The sequence below is a fragment of the Stegodyphus dumicola genome, chromosome 4 (assembly GCF_044657685.1).
Source record: "Stegodyphus dumicola isolate Sdum_Otavi_A_Nest chromosome 4, ASM4465768v1".
Classification (NCBI taxonomy): Eukaryota; Metazoa; Arthropoda; class Arachnida; order Araneae; family Eresidae; genus Stegodyphus; species Stegodyphus dumicola.
This window is the reverse complement of record NC_140771.1, coordinates 168534619-168550840: the sequence shown is the minus strand read 5'-3', so window position 1 is coordinate 168550840 and position 16222 is coordinate 168534619. Positions and strand designations below refer to the sequence as shown.

The 16222-nt window shown below is 31.3% G+C and overlaps 1 protein-coding gene across 3 annotated transcripts in view; it reads left to right on the top strand.

Annotated features, from left to right (window-relative positions):
* The window catches only part of LOC118190800 (uncharacterized), a 60148-nt gene that overhangs the window by 13116 nt on the left and 30810 nt on the right, over positions 1 to 16222 (top strand). For all 3 annotated transcript variants that reach the window (XR_015040827.1, XM_085815756.1, XM_085815755.1), the window contains exons 2-3: positions 1614 to 1787; positions 14710 to 14821. Coding sequence is in view for 2 of the 3 variants with exons in the window: in XM_085815756.1 (XP_085671882.1) it covers positions 1614 to 1787; positions 14710 to 14821 (286 nt within the window). In the remaining variant the exon portion in view is untranslated. The remainder of the gene's footprint in view (positions 1 to 1613; positions 1788 to 14709; positions 14822 to 16222) is intronic.

The following is a 16222-nucleotide window of genomic DNA, read 5'->3' as shown; positions in this document are numbered from 1 at the left end:
GCTTTCCTACTTTTTTATTGCTAAATATTTAATATGCTTATTATTTTCAATCTTCCTTGTGGACCAGGAAATGGCAAAATGTATAGGAGTATGGCCACCATCATTTGGAGTCGTATCTAGGGAGTTTAGTTCAGATATTATGTGAGCCATGGTAATACAGTCAAAAGTTGTTAATTCGGACACCCATAATCCGGAATGATCTATAAACCAGACCTCAAAGCTAAAAACTTTCTGCGCATGCGCCGCATTGACACATGCGCATAGGTGTTTACGCGTGCGCGTAAGACCTTTACGGCTGCGCATGTGCGTGTGCGCAAGCGCAGAATACGTTTTCGCCTGCGCATTTAATGTATTACGGACGGTATAAGCTAAAATTATCTATTTCAGTTAATGTTGATGATTGCGTTGTTCCTTAATCATCGAATTGGATGTGGCTTATTATTTTTTACAGACTGTAAGAGCAATTTTATAAAAGTAAACTTGAATTTTCGATTATGTCAAATAGAATTTCCGATGCTGGAGCTCCCAAAGGATCAAAGTATGTTTACAAAACGAAAGTATGTTTCGATGTCCATCAAACAAAAAGTGGAATTGCTGCAAAAAATGGATAAAGACATGAAGGTGACAGAGAGGTTAGTGAAAACGAAAAAATTTCGATTGACAAGTTAGTCGGTATTCTCGGCACCGCAATTACGGGACTTGAACAGCGGGACTTTGTAACTGAACAAGAAATTATGTCTGTTTATAAAATTAAAGAGAAAGTATTATCACATAAAGCGAAGCAACTTAAACAACTTTCATTGAAAGAAATGTTTAATAAAGTAAACAAATAAATATTAAGCTTTTTTTTTTTTTTTTTTTTTTTTTTTGTAAATTTTGATACCCTTTAGATCATAATTGTTCTTTATTTCATAAATTACAGTTTCATATTTTTAATTTTAGAATTTCTGCATGCCATCTTACGAGATTTAAACTGATGATCGATAATCCGGAGTCGCCGAAGTCCCGACGAGTCCAGATTAACGACTTTTGACTGTATAGTGTTTTAAATCTTGCTTATCTGACAGTAACATCAGAATACGTCCACAAACTTGATCACGGCAAGGAGTGCAGGATTGTGTCTGTCATTAGCAGGAGCCTTAGGTGCTTTATAAGTAACAGTACAACCTTGCCCAATTCTGCCATTTTTTTTTTTTTTTTTTTTTTTCTCTGAGAGAAATATTTTTCCCAACGACTTATCTTTTCTACTCCTACCTACTTCCATTCCTACTTTCATTCATACGTTTGATGCATTACTGGCAGAAATTGCTGAATTTTGGCCACTAGAAAATGTCTGATGAATGCATTGTCTGATTAAGATGGATTTTATGCATATTTCTATGTGTTTATTTTAATAAATTGCTTATAAAATTGGATTAAATATAATAATAAGTACAAATTGATATTAAATTATTTTTGTACTGAAATACACCAATTCCTATTTCTTGCTAAGGCTGCTGTAATAATACTATATTTATTTACATTATTATTTATTGCGGAGCACTATATGTAACTTTCGTCTAAATTTAAATAGTGCAATATCAATGTTATTAAAAATGTTATCTTGTTTCAAGGTTCCACAGCAAAATTGTGCTCAATTGAATGCCAGTCTGCCAGTGCAATTAAAATTAGCAACAAATAGTTCTTGTGTGTTATATAATATGCATCAAGCACTTCAAATTGGAGCATCATCTGAAATGTCAGAAAAATCAAAGACCAGCCTGGATGTTTGTCCAGTTACTATTAAGGTAAAATAGTATTTTGATTTTACTGTATAATAGAAATAATGCTATTTTATGTTCTAATATATATATACAGTCAAAAGTCGTTAATCCGGACTCGTCGAGACTTTGGCGATTCCGGATTATCGATTTTTCCGGATTATAGATCATCAGTTTAAATCTCGTCAGATGGCATGCAGAAATTCTAAAATTAAAAATATGAAACCGTAATTTATGAAATAAAGAACAATTATGATCCAAAGGGTATCAAAATTTACAAAAAAAAAAAAAAAAAAGCTTAATATTTTTTTGTTTACTTTATTAAACATTTCTTTCAATGTAAGTTGTTTAAGTTGCTTCGTTTTATGTGATAATACTTTCTCTTTAATTCTATAAACAGACATAATTTCTTGTTCAGTTACAAAGTTCCCCTGTTCAAGTCCCGTTAATTGCTGTGCCGAGAATACCGACTAACTTGTCAATCGAAATTTTTTCATTTTCACTAACCTCTCTGTCACATTCTTCATTTCTTTATCCATTTTTTGCAGCAATTCCACTTTTTGTTTGTTGGACATCGAAACATACTTTCGTTTTGTAGATCCTTTGGAAGTTCCAGCATCGGAAATTCTATATGACATAATCGAAAGTTCAAGTTTACTTTTATAAAATTGCTCTTACAGTCTGCAAAAAATAATAAGCGGGATCCAATTCGAAGATTAAGGAACAACGCAATCATTAACTGAAATAGATATTTAGATAAATTTAGCTTACACCGTCCGTTATACATTAAACGCGCAGGCGAAAACGTATTCTGCACTTGCGCACACGCATATGCGCAGTAGTCAAGGTCTTGCGCGTACGCGTAAAACGCCTGTGTGCATGTGCCAACGCGGCGCATGCGCAGAATGTTTTTAGCTTTGAGGTCCGGATTATAGATCATTCCGGATTATGGGTGTCCGAATTAACGACTTTTGACTGTATATGTTTTTTAGATAACTGGCTGTATTGCGATATCAGAGTATATTAGTAAAAATGTAAATTTTACTTATTTACACAATATTATTACACATTTAATTATTTACACTGCTGTAACATGCATGGTTCCGGTTGTTAAGTTTTCTTAGTGAGATGAATAATAAAGATTTAAATCCTGTTTCTAATATTTGCTAACATACTGTGAAATATCCAATGGTTTAACTAACCTTGACTAAATAAAAATGTTATAGATTGTAGATGTTATGCATTATTATGTTTCAATTTGGCAAATTACCAGTTTTGGCATTGTGCATATCGATTATTTCTACTCCAGGGTTCGTACGGTCCTTAAAAGTCCTTAATTTCGACCAAAATCGCCAGAAGGTCCTTAATTTTAATCGTGAAATTTCTGTCTGTTTTTATGACTGCCATTGAGTGTGAATTACCAATTTGGAGGTATATTTTTGGCGTTTCACTGATAAATATGGTTATTTGAATGGATTACAGAGTCGTAGCTAGGGTTTTCAGTACCCAGGGACAACTGAAGGTTTCGCGCCTCCTACTGCTTGCCAAGGATGGAAAACATTTAATTCTAAAATGTCATAACATCAGTTTGGCACCCTTTGGATTCTGCGCCCGGGGACAGATGGCCCCTCTTGCCCACCTCTGGCTACGCCGCTGATGGATTATGATTTGTTCCTAATATAAATGGTGGGATACTCGAGTTTCTGAGCAAGAAATGAAACAAGTATTTTGAAATTATTTCACTTTTTATAATGAAGAGCTCTTGAACAACTTTTCGCTTTTGGGGATGTCATTTCTTTTATTTAAAGGCTATAAATTTGGCGACTTATTAACATTTTGGCTATTTTTAAGATCAGTTTATATAGAAAATTTTTAATTCCAAGATCTGGGAATTTTTCGACGATATGTTATTTTTTTTAAACATTGTAACATTGATAAATTTCATTAAAATCATGGTAATATATTGAAATTATATTTAAAAAATAACATATTAATTAAAAATATCTTCTTTTTAATTTTTTCATGATAAGAGTTTTCTCATGTAATTGTCTCAGAATTCTCAGAATATGCATGTCTTCTCTATAAATTTAATTTTACACTTTTTCTGTCTGTGGTTTTTTTTTTTTTTTTTTTTTTTTTTTTTTTTTTTTTTTTATTTTTTTTTTCCAAAATATTTCTGGCTGTTAGCTGTTACAAAATTGATAGGGGTAATTTTTCTTTGGGACATTAGACATTGCAACTTGAAGGATGCAGCTTGGAAAATATAGAAGTATTTGAAGGCAAGATCCACGATTCCAGAAGATTCTAGAAATATGTGACAAAATGAAAAATGTCTCTACGGTATTATTATGTAATGGATGTATTTTACAGAAAGTTTGCAATGAATTTCTTACTTTTTGGAGAACATCTGGAAGATCAATGAAAACATAATATTTGAGTGTTTTACTTCTGATACTAGAATCTTTTTTTTTTAACATGTTTATCTTTTCTTTATTTTCTACTTTTCACTAGACACAAGCATGGAAAATATTAAAAACGCTTCTAATCTTATCACGTAGACAGGTAGTATAGACAGGAATTTTTTGATTAATAAAGAAATTGAAAACTGGCAATTTAAAAGATTCATCTAATATGTCTTAATGCATTCATCATACACAGGTCTGATGTTAGGCATTTTCCCACCTGATGCAATCACGTGGAATATTAAACTTATGTCTGTAGATCCTACGTTTTGCTGACTAGTGCCTTTTTAAATTCTGCTTCCAGTGCCTGCTCTAAATTCTAAAAGTTTTGCCATCTAGATTTTGTTGCTCGGTGTGTCACTAAATTCTAAAAATTCTGTCACATCAGCTCTGCAATATACCATATATATTTCATATTTCTTCTGATTGTTCATATTACCAAAGAAATAAAATTAGCAGCTTTTTCTATACATTCTAAATGCATTTAGTTTTTTAGAATAACAGAAATCTTTAATTAAATCCAAAAATTCTAAAATGAAAAGGAAGCGTGTTGAAGAAAGAAACCGAATACATACAGAAAAAGAAAATTATTCTTCAAATATATATACAGGTATTATTATGTAAATTACCCAGTTGTTTATAATTTTAGCCTTTACTATAACTTCCTGTTTCTATTTCCTCCCCAGAATGCAAGTCACTTAGGCAGTTTTTAGACTGAGAATTTTGGTATGTAAGACAGAAGTGTGTTTTTAATCTCCGCTTGCTCACTGTATTAGTTCCTGCCAGCTCTGAAATTTGTAACTTTTTGTCTTTGCATTATCGTTGCTGACATTTGAATTTGTTATGACGATAGAGTAACTGAGCCAGCTTAAATTAAAATTAAATTTTATAGTCTTTGACCACTAGTCCACATTTTTATATTCGAATTTGACTGTTCTTGTTTAATTCTATCATCACAAACTGCAACTGATTTGGTTAGAATAAGAACATGCTTTTAAGTTCTTTTTAAATAAAAGAGGCTTAAACCTTTGTCTGACTTTGTAGTTACTTTGAGACATAGCGATAACTTGCTTCATGTTGTCGAGGGTATTTGGACTACTTAACTCTTACCAGATCAAGTAAACCTTCATAGGTACATTGTGGAGAGGTTGACAAGTTAGGAGATAAAGCACGCAGAAACTAGTGAGATTGAGACAATCCATAATGACTAAGGTTACCTAACTACCTAATTTATTTATTTATAATTAACTGCTTACCCTTAAAATTATCTCTGCATATTAAAGTGAGTTATTGCCTTTCGTTAATCCTTAGCGTGGTACAAGATAAAACTCAAAAATGTAAAAATTCATGTAAAACTAATTCTTCGTATCTGAGACCTAAAATAATGCAAAACAACTTAGTGTCACCTCTGGTGTTATAGTGGCTTATTGAAACCTTAAAATATATTAACTAAGTTATAACCCCTGGAACTCTACACAGAGCTACAACACTAACTCCAACAGACAGAGTCCAACTAACTTTCAAAACTTGCCAACCGGGCTCACATCAGGAGTTTCAGTTTTGTTCTGATCAGCAGGTCTCTCTCTAGGCAAGGAGCAGCGGTGATAACAGCCAGTCTTTTGTTATAAATCATTCTGATTATGACTTTACTTTTTATTTTAACCTATTACGCTTGACATGAAATCTACCTACTATTTACTAAACCTCTAGATTGAGCAAGTAATGAGACATTAAAAAAAAATCAACATGAAACTAACTATTAGTAAAACGTAAATAAAATGTCACTTATCTTCTTTCAAATATGTCAAACTATCATAAGTGTAAAATATTTAATGCTATTTGATAAATTTTGTAAAGTATATTGTATGCTCAAACTTATAAATAATTATGTTAATTAAGTTATGTTTAATAATAATGCATCCTAATTACGGATCTATTTTATTTTTTGGATGGTATTACATAAGTGAAATTCAGGCATAGGTAATATTTTTAATTGAATTTATTAATTTGTTATTTGCTCATAGGTCCTTAATTTTTTTCATTAATGGTCCTTAAAAGTACTTAATTTCCCTGTGCAGAAATGTGTACAAACCCTGTAGTCATTTTTTCATCGTCAAAATTGAAAAAAAATTGTCGCTAATCGAAGGAGCACCCAGTTCTACACTAGAGCCATAATCTCAATAAACTGCATTTTAAATCAAACAATGAAATAACATAAAGGAAATACATCTCATCTACGCACTACTGAAAGGAAATATTGACTTAATTATTTAAAAATTTCTGTGTCTTCAGTCTGTGGCACACAAAATTCTTTAACAGCATCCAAAAACTTTCTAAAATTATCTGAACTAGAATCTGTGTACTTCTAGAATCTGCCATCTCCACATAAATTCACAAAAATAAAAATAAAAAATATCCTTTGTAGTGCCAGACTGTCAGTGACATTTCTTCCGAAAATCCCTTTTTATTACACTCCACTTACCTCTGATAGTATTGATATGAGCTCCAGTTTCCGGATCACTGAATCATTAAATGTCACTGTATGAATTACTGAGAAGTGAACAAAGCCATTATCAAAAAGACAATCGTATGACTTCCAGCAGTTGGATATGATCGTTGTTCCAGGTAAAATATTCCATTGAATTACATCTAGCAAAGTTTCATTTCTTCTGTACTCAACCAACTAATAAAACCGCCTTCCACTCCCTCGCTCTATGCCACCAGACACCCAGTTTACCACTGGCAACCATTTTACTATGTAAAGGACAAAATACGTAACATTCTTCCTAACCGACATCCAACGCAGAAATAAGCCCTCACAAATATTTTCCCATCAGTCAAATTCACCGCAATCACACAACCAGTCATGTCATAATAGGGTTTCCATAACATTCAACTACTCAGGTTACCATAAATGAAACAACAACTTGGCAATAATCCAAGGGGCACCCTAAAATATAGACTAACCTTTTTTTTTAACTTTAATACACTTTTTTCCCACAGTGTAACCAGACCAATATGAAATAAAAAATATAGCCCTGAAAAAAGAAATTTTTTGCTGTCATACAGTCAGTTATCAAAAAGTTGTGCTGTCTTAATTAACCTTCTCAATTTCACTTGAAATATTTTTATTTTAAATTTCAATGCAATGCATAGCACTAAAAAAGAAATAGTAGAAATATATTTACGGGTGCAATTTATTATTAGCAAAGATATTTATGGGATAATTGGCGTAACAAGCAAGAGAATTGCACAAACTCAGTGCCCATGTACACATTGACCTATTTTCGCTTAAAAAAACATCAGAAAATTGCGCAGTCCCTTGACTTTGTCCATGTACACATCGATCTATATTCACTTAAAAAGTCAAAGGAGCCACCAACCAAAAATATATCATCTCAATAAACTACATTTTAAATCAAACAATGAAATAACATAAAAAAGAAAATTCATCTTTGCACTACACAAAGGAAATATCTACTTACCTTATTTATGAATTAATGTGTCTACAGTCAAACAAAATTCCTTAACAGCATCCAAAAACTTACTAAAATTATCTGAACTAGAATCTGTATACTGATCGCCACATAAATTCACAAAAATAAGAGTAAAAAAAATATCCTCCGTAGCGTCGTTATCGCCCGACTTTCGACATACGCATTTCCTTCCTACAAACAAGACATTTAATAATAATGGCTACTACGTAAACCTTCATTTACACACCAGTCAATTAATGCTCTTTTCCGCTTTCTTTCCAAATCATGTTGTTATTCACCGCAATCATGCAACCGATTGCATCATAATAGGGTTTCCGTAACATTCGACTATTCAGGTTACCATAAATGACACAACAACTTCACGATAATACAAGGGGTGCCCTTCAATCTACTCTAGCCACACTTCTGTTGATTTTACTATATATGGAGGTAATAAGAATATTTAAATAAATGCTTTTAGTAAATGACTAATGTTTATGTTAAAGTAACATTTAATGTCTACATATACACAACCAGAAAAAACAACAACTACGAAACACAGCATACAAATGTGGTTTGGCTAGTTCTGTAAATGATTAAACTTGCACAACCAATCAACATTGTGGGGTAATGCAATGCGTGTCGGAAGTGGACAGCTAGTAGAGTGTAAAAGGCCAGGTGTGGCAAGTGATGAGTATGAAAGATGCCTTTAAGATGTACTCAACAATGTTATAAGCAGTTGTCAAACTTTGAGAGCATTTGCATCAAAGGGTTAAATGAGGTCGGTTGGTTGAACAGGTGAAGTGGCCGGCATTAATGTCAGAACTTGTGTTTCTCTTGATTTGCGCTTAGGATCCTTACAACCATAAATGAAACAACAACTTGGCAATAATCCAAGGTGCACCCTAAAATATAGACTAACCTTTTTTTTAAACTTTCATACACTTTTTTCCCATGGTGTAACCAGACCTGTTACTGCCATCACCTCATAAATTCACAAAAGTATCCTCCCTAGTGCTGATGTTGTCCGACATTCGACCATATGCATTTCCTTCCTACAAACAGGACACTTAATAATGGCTACTAAGTATTTACACACCAGTGAATTAATGCTTTTTTCGTTCTGAGTCGTACAGAAACTTCAAATAAATCTTACCACATTCATCCATTTTACCATGTAAACCACGAAATAACAACATAGCTACAACTTAGCGCAAATCCAAGGGGCACTCTTAAATCTATTCTAACCAGACTTTAAAACTTTCAAACTTCAGTGCAATGCACTGAAACTTGTCCTCCCTTCACTGTACCCTGATGAGAAGTCGCATTCAAGCAGTCTTTTGTTCCCATTAGGAAATTTATAAAATTTCATGTTTGCTGGACTCTGTTCTGTATTATTGAGTAGGTAGCTATATTTTGAGTTTTTTCAGCTTCCCCCCCCCAAGCAAATATCATGTTTGTTGGACTCTGTTCTGTACTATTGAGTAAGTTGCTATATTTGTGATTTTTTTCAGCTTTTATTTTAAAACCTCAATTATCTGCTTAATTATTATTATCTACTTATTCAACTATATTTCCTTTCCTATCAACTAACATAAATGTAGGAAAATGACCTAATATTCTCAATTTTTTCCTATCATAAATTATACATTTTAGAAGATATAAATGTTGTGCAATTATATGCCAAATTTAGATATGCTAAGAGAAAAGTATTTTTTTTTCACAATTTTTATAATTGTGTATTCTTGGAAATGACACTGAAATCCATGTCTTTCTGTAGTTCTACACCAGGGATGTCAAACTCATAGGTACACTTGGGCCAAACAAACAAGGTTTAAGTTTAGGCGGGCCGCAAAAAAAAAAAATCAATATTCATAAAAACAAAGATTTATTTTGAATAATACAATAATAAACATATATATATATTTATATAGAAAAGCAAAAATCAATTCAAAACAGAGAAACTAATTCTATCTCACAGTGAAATCGCTACAAATCAATCACAGCATTAAGTAAACAAACAGTTCACTAGAACTACAGCTACTACTGAGATGAATTGTTTGTTCTCGGCTTTTATAAGCTTTATAATTAATTTCTCGAATATACTGGAAACATCTATAAATATCTGAATTTTTGTGGATGGCAACAGCAATTACGAGATATTTATTTATTAGGTATTAAATGCACGCGCTGTTCTATTTTTAACCTTCCAACGCAGCTAGCTGTCTTTTCAAAAATCGTCTGCGTTGCTAAGGCAACATGAAGCAAATCTAACTACAATTCTAAATAAAAAAAACTAAATAAATAAATAACTATGAAATCCGTAACAATATGAATTAAATAATAATTAATAATAAAGCAAAGTGCATGCACATGCATGCACCACTATATCGTACAAAACTATGATTGGAAAACTAAGACCATGAGTTCGGCTATCAGGGGATGCATGCAAGTTCTGAGTGCACGTGTCCCCTAAAAGCCGAAGGTAGCTGAACACAAGCTACTCACACGCATTTGTAATTTAAGTAGTGTGTGTGTGTTTGTCAGCTCGCTGTGAGTAATCTAACAACACTGAATAAATTATCGTTAATTACTTAGCAGTAAACATTTCATTTTTTTCTTCGTCGATATGTTATTTTATTATTATATATTATTATTTGCCGATATATTGGCCGGGCCGCAAAAATATTTGTTGTGGGCCGCGAGTTTGACATCCTTGTTCTACACAGTTGTGGAAAGGTTGTGCTATTATAAAGGAAACATATATTATTTTATATGTGTTGATATTTTGTTGACATTTTATATATGTGATATAGGCTATTTTAAATGCAACCAATATCATTACTACTGCCTCTGAAAAAAATATTTAAATTTTTTTCACAATTCTTTTTAATTCCCTGTAACTAAAGCACATTTTTTATTTGAATGAGTATGCTTAATAAATCTTCGGATGTTGTATCAAATTATTTAAATTCCCAGTTTTTCTTTTTCTTGCCTGTATCTATATAAAAATGAGTAAAAGTTAAAATATTTTGTAAAGCAGATTTAGAAAGGTAAATTAGAAACTTTTCCTTATTTGCAACAAAATGATCATATTTTTCGGATAAACAGTAAATAAAGAAACAAGGCATGTTAAAAATCTCTAGTATTGAGTTATTTAGAGTGATAAAAATCACATTTATCATTTATCTGCATAGTTTGATTGCTTAACTTTAAATGAAAGAGAGTCACTAGTGACTTTTCAAAATCTGCAATAGCAAAGTCGTGTGTGGAAAAACGTTGCTTAAGTTTTGCACTGTAGTATATATGTGCATACGTATGTGAGAGAGAGAGAGATTAATCATAAGAAAAATAATCAGTTATCTGTATCTCCATCAGTTCACCCCTACAGGTTGAAACAAGTGGTCTTAAAAATTGTAAAATTACATCATAAAATATTCAAATAAATTTATAAAATGTACATAAATTTTGAAACCATACAGGCCAGGTTAAAAATTACAGCATTACAATCATAAACAAGCAAATTAGCTTAAAAATCTAAAAAAAAAAAATATAATTTTCAATTTAAGTAGACTGAGTCCAAAATACATGAAGCAATCCAATATAGAAATAAAAGTAGGTGTTAGTTTTTAAAATCGGTAATTAGAAAAAAAACTTCTGTTGTAACATTAAATGTGGTGTAGTAAAAATAAATAATTTGTAAAAGGAATAAACATTCAATAACCTGAATTATAAATCCTACTGTAAAAAATGTTTGATACTGTAAAAAACTAAAAAATGTTTGATATAGAAAATCTATGCATAATATTGTGCAAAGAGCCCAAATGTAAATTTAAGTGATGGAAAAGCAAAGTAAAACTAACAATTATGTAGTAAGCAGAAAGCTTTCTAGGAATTTGATGTTATGCTGATATTGTTAACAACTGTTGTGAAGAACACAGAAAATATATTAATCAAATATATTCAAAACAGTTCATTCAGTTGTGGGCTGCCTCTACCCTAGGCTGGGTGCATGAATAAAGACAAAAAAATTCTTAATAAGCCATTCTTTATTTTCATCAAAACAGTCTCACTCTTCCGAAATCAGGTTTTGTTCCGTCTACAAGCAATCCATTCGAAACACTCAGCACACAGGCTGAAGTCACGAACAGCAGCGCCTCGAGCCAGTTATCACTTCAGTTCATTTCACAACATCCATGTAAGTAATCGTGGCAGGTATTGAAAAAAAATGAAGCCTCAGCTATAGAAACAGGTTTGAAGTGAAATGAACTGATTTCTAGGAACTTTTTATTTAAAAAATTGTTATAGAAAGTTTTTTCCCTCCCCATTTCCTGAGTAAATATTTATTTACTTTAAATGTTGTAGTCACACTAGTTCATTTAATACAAATAAATATTTATTCAGTGGTATTTTTTTCCCCCTTCCCTTCACTACTTTGCTTTCATCTTTTCCCCTCCATTTTAGCAGAAATATTGTAAATTAAAAAGTATAATGAAAAAACTGGCCATCTGAAATATGCTGCAGAAAATTCATCATTTCTGAATACAACACATTTCAGAACCAAAATTTAAGATGAAACGAATGATAAATCTGGCCCAAATATGCTGTTTATTCTAAACATCTTATGAACTTAAGTATATATTTTACAGCAGTTGTTTAGAATATAGATTTTGAAAAAAAAAAAAAAAATCATAATAGTTCATGTCTCACAACACCTTATTTCACTAAAACTGGTTTTTATATATTATCTGATATTGATGTCTCCACTGGCAATAACTTGCTAATAATTGTGTGCTTCATTATGAAAACCTTACATAATTATAGTGGCCTTCACTTCATGTGATTGTCATCTGCTTTGATTGATCCACATGAATTTGAGTTTCTAAAGAATTATCGCATCCCCCCATACGTGCTTTCAAGATATAAATGGTTAGCACACTGAGCTTGCATTGGAACCAAGATAACAGCTGAAGTGGGCTTTTTCCTGCTCTGAAAACCTTTACAAGCTATACTATGCAAGTTTTCTTCCCACTGTCTTTCTTATAATTTCAGTTTTTCTGCTCTGTCTTTCATATATGCAAAAAAAAGGGGGGAAGAAGAGAGGAGAAAATAAGACTAAGAAAGAAAAAAAATTCTTTCACCTTTTTTTTTTTTATTTTTTATTTTTTTTTTCATCTTTTCTCCTATTGTATTATACTAATGAACAATGAGTAATGTAATACAGTCAAAAGTCGTTAATCCGGACTCGTCGGGACTTCGGTGATTCCGGATTATAGATCATCAGTTTAAATCTCGTAAGATGGCATGCAGAAATTCTAAAATTAAAAATATGAAACCGTAATTTATGAAATAAAGAACAATTATGATCTAAAGGGTATCAAAATTTACAAAAAAAAAAAGCTTAATATTTATTTGTTTACTTTAATAAACATTTCATTCAATGTAAGTTGTTAAAGCTGCTTCGTTTTATGTGATAATACTTTCTCTTTAATTCCATAAACAGACAATTTCTTGTTCAGTTACAAAGTTCCGCTGTTCGAGTCCTGTAATTGCGGTGCCGAGAATACCGACTAACTTGTCAATCAAAATTTTTTCGTTTTCACTAACCTCTCTGTCACCTTCTTCATGTCTTTATCCATTTTTTGCAGCAGTTCCACTTTTTGTTTGATGGACATCGAAACATACTTTCGTTTTGTAGATCCTTTGGGAGCTCCAGCATCGGAAATTCTATTTGACATAATCGAAAGTTCAAGTTTACTTTTATAAAATTGCTCTTACAGTCTGCAAAAAATAATAAGCAGCATCCAATTCGAAGATTAAGGAACAACGCAATCATCAACATCAACTGAAATAGATAATTAGATAATTTTAGCTTATACCATCCGTTATACATTAAATGCGTACACGAAAACGTATTCTGCATTTGCGCACACACATATGCGCAGTCGTAAAGTTTTTACGCGTAAACACCTATGCGCATGTGTCAACGTGGCGCATGCGCAGAAAGTTTTTAGCTTTGAGGTCCGGATTATGGGTGTCCGAATTAACGACTTTTGACTGTATTTGTTAATTTTCAGATGTGCTGTAATTTGGAATAGTGATTTCTGTTGCTGGATTTTTTTTTTTTTTTTTTTTTTTTTTTTTGAGAGAGAGAGAGTAGGGGGGGAATTCTGTTGATAATGAAGGAATATAAGTGCATATCACTTATGTCTTATTTATGAAATAAACACATAATAAATGACTAGTTATTGATGCAATACTTGCTTTCATTTATTTGGAATCATGATCAACATTCTAGAGATAAAAATTTGTTGATGTCTGAAACATGATTATAATTATATTTTCAAGCATTCTAATGCAGTTAGATTATATATAAACTAATTTAGTGATATAGAAATATTACAGAAGTATTTATCTTTAATAGATATACAATGATGGAATAAGAAGAATTGGGGGAAAAGCTGGAAATTGAGTGTATCATTAAATTTGACAAGAAATGACTTAGTTATACCAAGAATTAGCTAGCTCTTGCCAGATTTGACAAAAGTTTATTAGTTAATACTTTACAAAACATATCATCTATATTAATGTCCATTCTGAAATACAGAATAGTCTACTGTTTATTAAATTAATAATTTTGAAGAATGAATACTGTCGTTGAATATATCAATAACTATTTCATCTGCTATTGAGATTTTAATGATTTCTCAACTTGTTTTATTATTTTATGAGCTTCAGATAATAGCAACATATAAATATAGAAACTGTATTCTTACCATTTAGAAATAAATAAATAATCAAGTATTTATTAGTTAGCTACAAACTGAAGTTTAGCTGTGAATTTTCCATCATTTATGTTGATTATTCTTTACTGTAATTTTTATTGATAAATTGTTTAGTTTTATTTTATTCACAGGTTAACAGAATAAAATATTTTTTGTTTTGCTGATGGCAAAATGTGTTTTTTTCCCCTTTACACTGAAATTTCTTTCATGCTTATTTCTTCTATAGGAAGAACCTGCTGATGAAGAATTTGAGAGTACAGCTTTAGATCAATATGCAGTTGTATATGAAAAGGAAGAAACAAAGCTACCTAGCATAGTGAATGTGTGTTCCAGTCTTGGTATGCAAATATGTACTTCTTAAAATATTCATGATGTTTAATTAATCTTCTGTTCTACGACGACATGCACCAAACAATTTTCTAGTGCCAAACATGTGCTAGCATTGCCAGTTGGCCTTGGCCAATATTAAATAAGTTGTTAATGTCCTCTTATAACATTGCCTTGTTTTCGAAGTAAATATTATTAATAAAAAGATTTTTAAATATTTCATTCTATTCTATCTTTTTAATTGAAATAACTAAAGTAATAGATATATTTCTTATTTTTAGAAAAAATTTTATCTCATTTGAAAAGAGCTGATATCTTTCAGGAGAAATTGCTTGGCACATCTTGTCTTATAGCAGAAAAGTAAAACATGTGGTGAAAATATTATGCAGAGCACCGAATAGTTACATATAAATAAGAATGAAACTGTTAGATGTTAAGAAATCATTAGACTAATGAATAATTGTACTTAATAGCTGTTATGTCTGTTGTTTACATTGCAATTATTTTTGTTAAATTTACAAAATGTTAGTTAGTGCATGCAGCATATCCAAAATCATTTAAAATTCAATTTCTTCGTTTGTCTTTAGCCATGCGTGCTAAAAATTATTTCTGTTGATACCATATTTACTTATGTATCCCCCCTCCTTCATTTTTTTCCCTAATTTTATCACATGAATACCTAAGAAGCGGAAATTATACTACTAATTTAATTTCCGAAGGTTGTTGTTACAGTTAAGAACAAAACAAATGAAAGGTATCTATGAATAAACTACCAGCACAATATCAGTTTAATTTTAAAAAATCTAAATTCTAATAAGAATACATCGTAATATTAATATTACACTAACTGGTTAGATATTTTATTTTGTGGTTTCCTGCTTTGAATCTCATTCACTGTTTTTGTTGTCCACCTGCTAGGTAAATGTAGCTAGAAGAATGCTGTCTTTGCTACAGCAAGCACTGTCATTGTCACCATTTAGTTTGTCCTCCCACATGTAGTGATCTTCAGAACCATCAAGAATATGAGATACCACTGTTTTCTTGAAGCTGCTCACTTGCTTCATCAATCAGAGCCCATGCACTTGAATTCCATGAGCAAATCATTTAGTAAGGCAAAAGCAATTACTAAGTCCCTTTTAAAATTTAAGGGAAGCTTGCTTTCTGAATGTCTCAAAGAAGGAGAAAATTGCATGAATTTTTATATCATGAAATATTATTGCTAGGCTGAGTAACTTGCAAGCACGTAAGTTAATTAATTCATATTCTGGCCATATATGTATATTATGTACATTTCAATTTGTACACTTTAATGCACCTTATTTTGTGTAAATATTTTTTTTAATTTTTAATTTTTTCAACTTTTATATTTTTAAATTTTTGCAAAGATTGCATTTTGTTTATTATGTTTATAA